This window comes from Osmerus eperlanus, chromosome 1 (genome assembly GCF_963692335.1).
Source record: "Osmerus eperlanus chromosome 1, fOsmEpe2.1, whole genome shotgun sequence".
NCBI lineage: Eukaryota > Metazoa > Chordata > Actinopteri > Osmeriformes > Osmeridae > Osmerus > Osmerus eperlanus.
The window spans coordinates 14,531,582-14,542,865 of NC_085018.1; the positions used below are offsets into that span (position 1 = coordinate 14,531,582).

The following is an 11,284-nucleotide window of genomic DNA, read 5'->3' on the forward strand; positions in this document are numbered from 1 at the left end:
AGGGGGAAGAGCTTTGTTCAGGACTATCACTGAATCATCTCATAAGATTCTATCTTTAGGATTGAAAATACAGGAGTGATGAAACCCACTGTTGCTCTGTTTGACATCCCATCATTTCAGATCTGTGTGTTCGCAAGGGGTGTTTCCAAGCATTTGAACTGAGCACATGAATGAATTGCAGACACTTAAGTGGAGCAGCCTTGATGGAACCCCATCCTCAACAACAACAACCATTCCCATCCAGTAGTGCTTACAGTAACCAGGACTGTGTTTTTATTACTTCTTAAGAGGTGTATATTATACATTATAACCACCCACCGCTCCTAGTACAGTAATGTTGTTCCTCAGGGGTGAAATGCATTGTTGACGGCCACAATACAACATCTACAAACAGGATCTCTTAAAAGCGTAAGAGCCTAAGTGTTTTTTCCCTAAGTTCAGATGCGGTGTTTAGGGCTGACTTGATGAGGACCAGTCTTTTATGAGAGACTCCACAAGATCACGTCCTGCAGGTAAGTGGTTTGGGATAAACAGCATCCTTGGTAGAGTATTATATTCAGGCATACGCTCTATGCCCCCAAGGATTTCACATGTCCACTATAAAATGAGCAGTGATACATTGGAAGGGGTGGCATGGAGAAGATTGATGAACTGACATTATGTTGAACTTGATACTAGGCCTCGCTGCTGATATTATTGTTGGTGATGGGAAAGCCTTCCTTCTCACTAGCATTAGGTATCCTCAGACAACCTCCCTGTGTCTTTCCTTCTACCTGTCTACCTTCTCACTAGCACTAAATATCCTCAAACGACCTCCATGTGTCTCCTACCTGTCTACCTTCTCACTAGCACTAGGTGTCCTCAAACGACCTCCATGTGTCTTTCCTTCTAACTGTCTACCTTCTCACAGTGGATGTAGTGGCAGACTCTTAACCCTTGTGCTGCCTTCGGGTCACATGACCCAAAGGTTCATAACGAACCATCGTTGTGTTTACCCAATTTTACCCAATACAAAAACAAATAAAAATAATTTTATTTTAACCTTCGCAATGTGGGGGGTCTGAGACAGCCCAACGGTTAAAAGAAAATGCTTCACTTTGTTTTTGTATGCGGTAAAGTTGTCGCAATACGACGGTGGGTCACAATGACTGATGGGTCAGAATGACCCGAAGATAACACAAGGGTTAACCAGTCAATGTAAATGTCTTGGGTGTACTTTTGTTTGCTGCCCTCTAGTGGGGAAAACCCAAGGAAAGCCTGGGCCTCTTTTTGGGAACAACTCCTCTTGTCCCACATGCAGATCTCCCCCTATGTCTCGTCTCAAAACTCATACTATTTAGTATGCCAGAAAAGGATTGTGTACATCCCAAATTATAGTATGTTAAAGACCGTACGCAAAAAATACCAGGGTCGTCATGATTACCCAGGACTTTCTGGCTTGATGCAATATTTTACTTGATTAACCACTATAACCCATTTTTTGCCTACTTTTATAGAAAAACTAACCCCAAAAAAAGTAATCTTAGATGTGTTTAGTGGGTATATGGGGAATATAATAAAGGACCTCAACATAGGCTACGTATCGTTCATATCAATCACAGATTTGTCATGTTATTGATGAGGTGGTGGATGAGAACTGTCATAGTGAGAGGCTGTAAAGAGAACGTTATGGAATAGGCCTACTGAAGGGTTAGGGTTAGGGGAGGTGGTAGGTCTCACAGGGAGGGTGGGAGGGGTTATGAGGTGGTACTAGGATTAGACCCATCTTATTCACAAACCATGCTTGTTTTTGTTCATGAAACATCGCTCCGCCATCATATTTGTTCATCACCAGTCTACAGGAATACAGTCTACAGGACTACAGTCTACAGGATGGTATAAGAGAGGGGGCATCATCCCTGACTTCAGGCCAACATTCAACTGACCTCAGCCTCTCCTTCCCCCAGATCCCACACCACTACAACACCCTCTGAACCTCCTTCCCCCAGATCCCACCTCACCCCCTTCCTCCACCACTTCACTCCATCCCTCCCCAACCCCCTCCCTCCCTGTGCAGCACAGTTAAGTTCTGTTCAGTTTTTTGGGGGGAAGACAGTCTTGGATATTTTGACTTGAGTTACAGTAATGGAATAAAATATATAAACATGTTACAGCGCAGTAGGTGTGAAGCCCCCTTTAGCCAGGTTAGTTTCGCAGCATAAAGCATGTTTATAAATAAAATGGAGACCCGGTTTGTTTTTGAATACCCAACACCTTAACCCTTGTGTTATCTTCGGGTCATTCTGACCCATCAGTCATTGTGACCCACCGTCGTATTGCGACAACTTTACCGCATACAAAAACAAAGTGAAGCATTTTCTTTTAACCGTTGGGCTGTCTCAGACCCCCCACATTGCAAAGGTTAAAAGAAAATTATTTTTATTTGTTTTTGTATTGGGTAAAATTGGGTAAACACAATGATGGTTCATTATGAACCTTTGGGTCATGTGACCCGAAGGCAGCACAAGGGTTAAGAGAAAGGTTGCTTTTCATGAAATTTACAAGATGTTCAAAAGGTCAAGGATGGATGGAAGCGCCAAAGAACCAATAATGGTTGTGCAGATATCCCTAACTATTCTGTTCTAGTGTGTTGTTGGAAATAACATGTATCTGTCAGCCTGAGGGTGGCACTGTTGTCAGGTGGAAACGCTAAAACAGCCAATACCTAGGCTACATAAAGGAAATTAGATCACATGAGGAAGCTATCATCTTAAACCAGTGTTGATGTGGATTATCCATAGTAGAACAGAATCACATCCACAGTCCAAATATCATCCAGTTCCCTGGATGCATAATGGCTCTATAAGCATGATGTGATACGGTGGGTTGCATGGTGTGCACTGTCGCCTCACAGCAGGAAGGTACTGGGTTCGATTCCCACTTGAGGTACTGTTTAGTTCTGAGGTGGACTAACTCCTGGGCCTTTCTGTGTGGAGTTTGCATGTTCTCCCCATGCTCACATGGGTTTCCTCTGCAAAGTATCCCAATATAAACACGCAGAATCCCAATATAAACACATGCAGAACCCTGGGCAGGACATGTTCGAGCACCTGGGCTGGGCCCACAGTCCCCTTGACATGGCTGATCCCTGCTCCTGGCTGCCGTTGGAGGAAGGACAGCAGCATGGGAGAAGAGGGGTGTGTGTGTGTGTGTGTGTGTGTGTGTGTGTGTGTGTGTGTGTGTGTGTGTGTGTGTGTGTGTGTGTGTGTGTGTGTGTGTGTGTGTGTGTGTGTGTGTGTGTGTGTGTGTGTGTGTGTGTGTGTGTGTGTGTGTGTGTGTGTGTGTGTGTGTGGACGCATGTGTGGACGCTCGCATGATCAATAAATGAAAAATAATAAATAAATAAATAACGATAAAAGCAAATAATTTAAATGATAAAAACCACATCTCATTTCAATCATAAAAGACTGATAGACTACTGTTAGCAAACTTGAACAGAAGGTTACTGACACTGAATGGGAAGGGGAAAGGCTCAAACAGACCAAGCTTACACTAGTATGTGGTACCTGTAGGAACATGCCCCTATGTATTTATAAAAAAAAACACAAAAAATCCCTCTGAGGAATGCAGTTACGAGATGTTGGAAGCGTGCACGCGTGTTTGCCCTTTTGTAAAACCATACCCATGACCGTGGACCTGATGTGGCCCAAGAGTAACACCTGCATTCCTTGTATATCTGAGGAATGAGGTCATGTTTACACTGTTACACATCGCCTCTTATGTACTTCATCCACTTCACAACAGCACAGGCGTGGTCAGTTTTCACTTTCGCCGGGCAAGAGAAATAGGGGTCAGTCCGTCGGTCTGAATAGCAGACTACCTTAGAAACCCAACCCTTACACAGGCCTGGCCATCTGGACCTGAGGGCTTTGTGAAGTTTATGGTTTCTTCTGTCCCTCTAAGTGTTTGTTTCCTCTTTCCCCATGTCCCCCTTTCTTTCCTGGCTTTCACTCTTTCTAACATGTAGTCTTGCTTGCCAGCTGTGCTGATTTAAATCTGGTCACATTCCATAGCCACTGGATTCTAGCCATGATGGGGAGCACAGATGGTGATAATGTACCATCTGATGCTAAATGGAGGATAGACGTCTTACTAACACAGGCTTTAAATCCTCAGTCAGATTAAGGTTGGAATGTCAAGTGGCCATGAGGAAATGTGTGGCCATGATTACATTTAAATTTTTACATTAAGTCATTTAGCAGACACTCTTATCCAGAGCGACTTACAGTAAGTACAGGGACATTCCCCCCGAGGCAAGTAGGGTGAAGTGCCTTGCCCAAGGACACAACGTCATTTGATAACGCCGGGAATTGATCCGGCAACCTTCTGATTACTAGCCCGATTCCCTAACCGCTCAGCCACCTGACTCCCATAATGTAGAAGTGTAGGCAAAGAAGAAAGACACATCAAAAATACTAAGGGTATTCAGGTGAAACTCCTAACCATGGCACTACACAGTTCTCTGGGATTTGGAAGAAGGCTTTTCTACTGTAGAGAGGTCTGGTGGAAGGGTTAGGAGGGGAGCCAGGCTACATGGACTTTGACACCGGAGGCTGTGGGCGTGGCAAAGTTGAAGGGTCACTGTAGAAACATCAAAGACTGAGCGTGTGTCTTGAAACTAATGTGCATAAGTGTGCATCTCACTCCATTGTTGATCCTCAGTAGGCCATATGGTCCTAAACACAAAGCCTGTCAATACGGATACTAATGGCTGCACCCTTTTAAAGGTGAACAACAGGCCACTGTCCCTATCTCCACATGCACACGCACACACACATGCACTGCTTCCTCCTTGCTCCTCCACACCCCTGCTGCCAATACTGCCATTCTGTTTGTCTTGGGTCCATTCATCTCGCTCAGCTCCTTTCAGAGTAGACAAGCAGCTAGCAGCTGGGGGCTGTGGCCTCAACACAGCAGAGCTGAATGGACCCGCTCTGATGACCTCCACTTGCTTCCTCCTCAGCTGCACATCAAGCACTAATTAGCCCAATAACATGATTTAGATGGGGGCAAATACTTTTGAGAACAATATAAGGTTAAGAGATGGCCTACCTCAGTGTGCTTAGAGTTGTAGGTCACAGTAAAGAGTACAGATGTAGCTGTTGGAGAGAGTCTGACAAAAGTTGACCTGGCTCTTTAGAACTTGTGACATACAGTGATATCTGATACCTGTTTTACATGATCTAACTAAGTATTTTGTGATGTTTTTTCCTGCCGCTGGGCGTGGGTGTGTGTGTGGCCATCCTGAAGGACAGCACGAATCAACAGGTTGAAAGGATACAGCCCCTCTGGCAGGTAATGGTTAACTAAATGAACTAACGCGTTTGCCATTCCCTGTGGGTGTGATGTCTGTGTGGGTGTGTGTACCTGTGTGTCCATGCGCCAAGCCCAGTACAGTAATGTGTGCCCTGAAGCTGGAAGAGACCAAGACTACACACACACACACACACACACACACACACACACACACACACACACACACACACACACACACACACACACTAAGAGCAGCCCAGCCAGGAGCTGCTTCACTTGCCTTCACTTGTCCATGAAAAAGGCCAGGGTAGATCTTGTCTTTGTGTTTTCTCTTGTGTCTGTCTTTTTACGGCTTTTTGTTCAAGTGTACAGGTCTGCCTTCCTGAGATGACAGTGTGCTGTCTGACAATCTGGAGAGTTGGAGGGAGGATGTTTAGACCCCAGTGGCTGAGACCTCTGACATCATCCTCGAGTCTAGACTGACCCACAAGGGTGAAACAGCTTCAATAGCCCTAGTAAACCACAGATGGACGAGGTTCATTGGAGGAAACATAAAACCTTTAGAGAATGAGGAGCACTATCAATCGGAAGTTTACCCTACTGTGCCCCCCCCCCCCCCCTGCCCCCCCCACCTCCAGAATGAAGACTAAACAAGTCAGGTACTTGCTGGGCACTAGGAAGTTCCCCAGAATCCGTTGACACTGGTGACTCATCTCATGCGGTCTGTTTAGGTGTAATCCTATGATACCTGATCCGATAGATTGCTTGTTTGCCGTTGAAGCGCTGTCTAGTTCAGATCTCTGTGTGGATGGTGTGTGTCTGTGAAGTCATGCGTGTGCATGGGTGGGTGTAACCCTGGACGGTCTCTTTGTTGTAGCTGTCAGGTGTGTGTGATGAGTCGCTGCAGTGAGAAGAGGTAAAGGTATTTCCGTTGTGCTGCTGTGTGCAGGTGCTGGGTTTCTTCGGAAATGCATATGGGAGTCAATGCATATGGGAGTCAGGTGGCTGAGCGGTGAGGCAATCGGGCTAGTAATCCGAAGGTTGCCAGTTTGATTCCCGGTCATGCCAACTGACGTTGTGGGCCTTGTGTGTGTGTGTGTGTGTGTGTGTGTGTGTGTGTGTGTGTTTAATGTTTTGGCTTGAAGTGCAGGTATGTGTTGGAAGTCATTGGTATTTTGTTGATGATGTTGAGACAGTGGTATGTATGTGGTATAGGTGTGTGTATCAGGTGTCCTGCTATAGTTGGTCCCTCCCTTTTAGCAGTTACTGTGACTCACTCCCTGGTTAAGCGTGAAACAGAAGCCTTCATAACTCAGGTCTCCAACTCTCATTGGATGGACAGCAAAGTGCCTGCAGTTATTTGAGTCACATAGGACACTGAGAAAATTAATCTGTTATTGCATGCTAGATTGCAACTCAATAATCATAATCACCTCTGTCAGGTTGGTCAGGACATCTTATCTTTGACTAAATATCTCTTGCTCTCTCTAGCTCTCTCTCTCTCTAGCTCTCTCTCTCTAGCTCTCTAGCTCTCTCTTGCTCTCTCTCTCTAGCTCTCTCTTTCTCTCTCTCTAGCTCTGTCTCACAAACATTCACACACTTGAAGGAATACGGGTGGAGCTGTCTTGTGAGTTTACTTTCTCACCGCCCTATTTCCTCCTTCCTCATATGTCAGTCCTGACTCGACGGACACCAGGGAGAAAGAAAAACCCTAGTGCCGCGTGTCTGTACTTGGTTCTGCAACACACGGACAGTGGGACCTGCTTTAAAACAGTGACTTTAGTGAGTAAAGTTGAGAATATGTGATTTTTCTGTTTTGGGCGGTTTGGAATCGTGCGTAAATCGGGAACACAGAATTACAGGCAGTCTATTTCCTAATCGGGACATATTTTAGGGGTAACAAAAGCCCCAACTGTTATATCAGCGTTACGCGTTGAAGTGAACTGTATTAGTTAATATACTACAGCATGCAAACTGTACCGGCTTCTTATTCCTCTCCACGCGCAGCGCGTCAGGGCGAGTGGTTGCGCAGCGCTCTAGCCCACCACCATTGCCCCGACCCCGGTGTGGAGAATGAGATTGTAGTCCTGGCCACGGGAATAGACCAGTACCTACAGGAGGTCTTTCACCACCTGGCTTACTCTAACCGTGACGACGTGGTATCAGCAGAAGACTTTACGGTGCTTTGCACGGTGTTGGGGCTCACCAGAGCAAGTGAGGAGAGGGAAGCGCCGGACGCAGAAAAAGAGGGAGATGAAGGTCACGGTGTGTGCGTCGGGCTTCTCAGCGAGCTGTCGTTTAAGGACTTTCATTCACGGCTATGCGGGTATTTTCGCGTCCATGCATTACAAAATGGAACCTTGCGCCTTCCCGTTACCGCGGAAACTGAGCACGTGGAGCGTCAGATACGAGTTCGGTGGCCGCGGGTCAGACGGAGAAAGTGTGTCAGCTTTGACCTCAGAAGAGAACAGACCGGTAGGAGACCTATACACGCTTCCCAAGAGATGAAGTGTCGGGGAGATGGGAGCTCTGAGAAAGGTAGTTTCAAACAAATCTTATCAATACCTGCACTTTGTACCCTGTCCTCTTCCTTATACTCACACATCAAACTGTTGGTCAGCAAAAAAAAATTCCATTCAATTTTTTTCCATGGCCACGTACAGTGCATATAGACAGCAAAGCAGAAGAGCTGTACAAAACAGTCTGTATTTACTAGCCACATCGCAAAGTAACCACATTTCACAGCACTTTTAATGACAATCGATGTAAGCTGCCATGCAAGTTGGCTTAGTCTGACCTTCTGGTTGTAGGTCCTGGGCAGCAGTTTGAGAGTGAGGCTGCAGCTCTGAGGGAGCTTGTGGAGGACCTGCGGTGCGCTCTGCAGGGGAGCGATGCCCGCTGCCTGGCCCTGGAGGTGGCACTGCGACGGGAGAGGGGGCACGGTGCCCTCACAGATCAAGCGAACGAGTCATTGTCAAATGCACTCAGTCACTCGAGTTCAAACACATCCACATCCTCTCAAGTGGCTAGCCCTGAGGGCCAGAAGGGGGCTGTGGGGGCCTCGAAGCCCCAGAGCAGAGGCTGTGGAGTCGGTGGGGAGGGGATGTGTGCAAAAGGGGCATCAGACAAATGGGACCCTCGGGACCTTCTCCTCAGGGAGCTCAAGCTGATTCGCTCTTCACGTGATGGACAGGTAGAGGAGGCAATCAGGTTCAATCAGCGCCTGGAGGAAGAGCTTAGCTGGGCCTATCAGGAGGCTCGAAGACTGGGGGGGGTGGAGTCTCGGCTGCGGAAGGAGAACGCTGAGATAAGGTTGGTTCTGATTGCTAAATTTACTCCAGAATGTGTTCAGATATACACAGAACATTTAAGATTTTGTTGGTTATTGATTGGTGTATTGGTGTTCAGGAGGCGGGCCGAGGAGGCGAGGGAAGCTCTTAGATTGGGCCTACAGCGAGTCCGTCTGATTCAGGAACAGGCCCATAAGGTCCCAACATTACAGAGCAGAATCGCACAACTAGAGTCCCAGCTTCAGGAATACAGGTACACACATCTGTGTGTGTGTGTGTGTGTGTGTGTGTGTGAGTGTCGGTCAGTCAAACAGTATAGCTTACACATTATGTGGAGGTGTTCAAGTGGCTGTAAAGAGGCTGTACTGCATGGCTAACAGAGTGCAGCTGTCACACTCTCATTGGACAAGTCTGAGCTTGAACACTTACACGCTTTCAACACGCACACACACACACTCACACCCACAACCCAGTCATCGAACAACCCACCCCCAGGGCATAATATGTGACCCATGTCTCTAACCTTTGACCTCAGATCAGACTGCACTTGCAGAGACAACCCCCTCCCCCGGCCCCTCTACCCTATCGAGCAGGACACCTGCCTCAGGACCAGTGAGTGGCAGGCCTGTGGACAAATCACTGCATGAGAGAGAGAGTTCTTTTTATGAGAGAGACTGAAGGCTGTGTGGATCAATGTATACAGTTTTAGTGTGTTGTTCCCTACTGAAACGCCTGATTGACCTCTGACCTCTGTGCTCCAGGCGAGGGTCTTCAGCGAGCTGTGGAGGGTAAAGCATCTTCTGATGAGGAAGAGGAGGAGAAGACAGAAGAGGGACTTTGCTGCCTGACAGAGGTGAAGAAGCTCATCAACAGACTGCACAGCACCGCTAAAGGGTTGGTCTCACACACACACACACACACACACACACACACACATGCAAACACGCAATCAAACACACACAAAACACAGACACATAGTAACTACTGCTCCTCTCTCATCTCCCTCTCTTCCCAGATGTCCTAACCCTACAGTCCACAACTTCCTCCTCTCCCACAACCTCCTCCATGACAACGACCTTGTCACCTCCCCCAGGGATGGCAAGGGGCGGGGCCGCAAGGAACTCTGCCCTGCCGAGGAGAGGGGGAATGAACTGCAGAAAGTAAGAGAGAAAGAGTTGGATATATCCTAGTACATAGGAGCATTTGATGTTTGATAGTGTGGGCTGAAGGTGCAAGGAGAGAGAGAGGGCCGAACATGCAGGAAATGGCCCGGGCTGTAATCAAATCTGGGCCCCTGAAACAAGGCCTCCGCCAATGTGGTAGACACCAGGACACTTTTAAAGTGTGTGCTCTTGTCTGTCTCCCTATCAGAGGAGTGAGGAGGTGGTGGGATTGAGGCTGGAGGTGCAATTGGTGGAGACAGAGAGGGTACGGCTGGCTCTGCTGGAGGAGAAACTAACAGACGCACTCACACTCCTGCTGAAGCTACGCAAAAAGGCATGCTCATAAACCTCCTTACCCTAGCTTGTCTGCATAGCGTGAGTTTAAGTTCTCGCTCTCATGAGGACTTGTAAGTAACTCTACAATGCCACCTGCTGGTGTATTGTTTGTTATGACATGTGACTTCTCTTATTCTTACTAGAATGTGTCACGCAGAGCCCTGGGAAAGATTCTGATGGACACTCTGGACATGTACAGTGGAAGTGGTCAGGGTAAGCCTCGCCCATTCATTGGTGTATCATCATTTAGAAGTCAGCCTTTTAGCTGACTCATTGCAATGACTGAAATGAAACACATCCTGTCAGTTCTTGCACTGATTGGTTTATGTGTCACCAGGCCCCTCGCAGGTGCTACAGGTGGCTGATGCCCTCTGTGCCCAGCTGTCCAAAGAGATGCCTGGAGAGGATGGAGGATGGGGAGGGGGGGAGGAGGGAGGAGGATGTAGTGGTCTGAGTGGAGATGACAGACAGGCACAAGGCTCTGTGTCCTCCAGTCACAGTCAGCAGAACTCCAGTGCTAACCCCCTGCTTATCTCCTGCTGAGCTCAAATCACCATAGGACAACCTTCACCATGACCCCAATGACCTTCCGGCTTTAGATGTTCCCCAAGGCTGTCCTCCATAACCCCTGACTCCAGCACTGTCCAAAAGGATGGAACAACTTCCAATTTCCCATCCAATATTGTTTTTTTTGTGTGTTTTCTTTACACATTTTACCACATAGACCTGTGCAATTCTATCCTCACAAATCTGTTTTGGTTTTGTAGTTAAATCACATATTTAATTTCCATGTTTTACTCTGTATGCCTACTAAATTATTCTGCAAATATTAAATCAGTCAGTATTTCATGAGGAATATATATTACCATATAACTATCAAATAACATGAAACTGTTAAAGTATTACCATTCAGATTGCTTTATTGGATTTTTGGGGAGATACATATCGTATCATAATGTCAGCTGGGGCCAGTTGCTTCATAAAGTACACTCAGGGTCATTTTAAATACAGAGTGAGCTACTTGTCCGATAATATACACTGCTATGCAGACGCACATGCAAACACACACTGTATCTGTCTGTTTGCAATGTGGCTAGTGGCATCACCCTGTAGAGAAGGGTGGCTCCCACACTGGAGCGGAGGATGAGGAGCAGAAGGGAGGAGAGCATGAGACAGTCCTCACGCTTATCTGTGTCTTGG

At 47.1% G+C, this 11,284-nt stretch overlaps 1 protein-coding gene across 1 annotated transcript; it reads left to right on the forward strand.

The window, feature by feature from the left end:
- Positions 1–7,262: 7,262 nt before the first annotated feature.
- Positions 7,263–10,933, forward strand: si:ch211-112f3.4 (EF-hand and coiled-coil domain-containing protein 1). Its single transcript, XM_062474024.1, has 9 exons — positions 7,263–7,833; positions 8,106–8,607; positions 8,704–8,838; positions 9,121–9,197; positions 9,347–9,479; positions 9,601–9,745; positions 9,957–10,082; positions 10,228–10,297; positions 10,422–10,933. The coding sequence occupies exons 1-9, from the start codon at positions 7,263–7,265 to the stop codon at positions 10,625–10,627; spliced, it is 1,965 nt and encodes a 654-aa protein (XP_062330008.1). The 3' UTR covers positions 10,628–10,933.
- Positions 10,934–11,284: the final 351 nt, after the last annotated feature.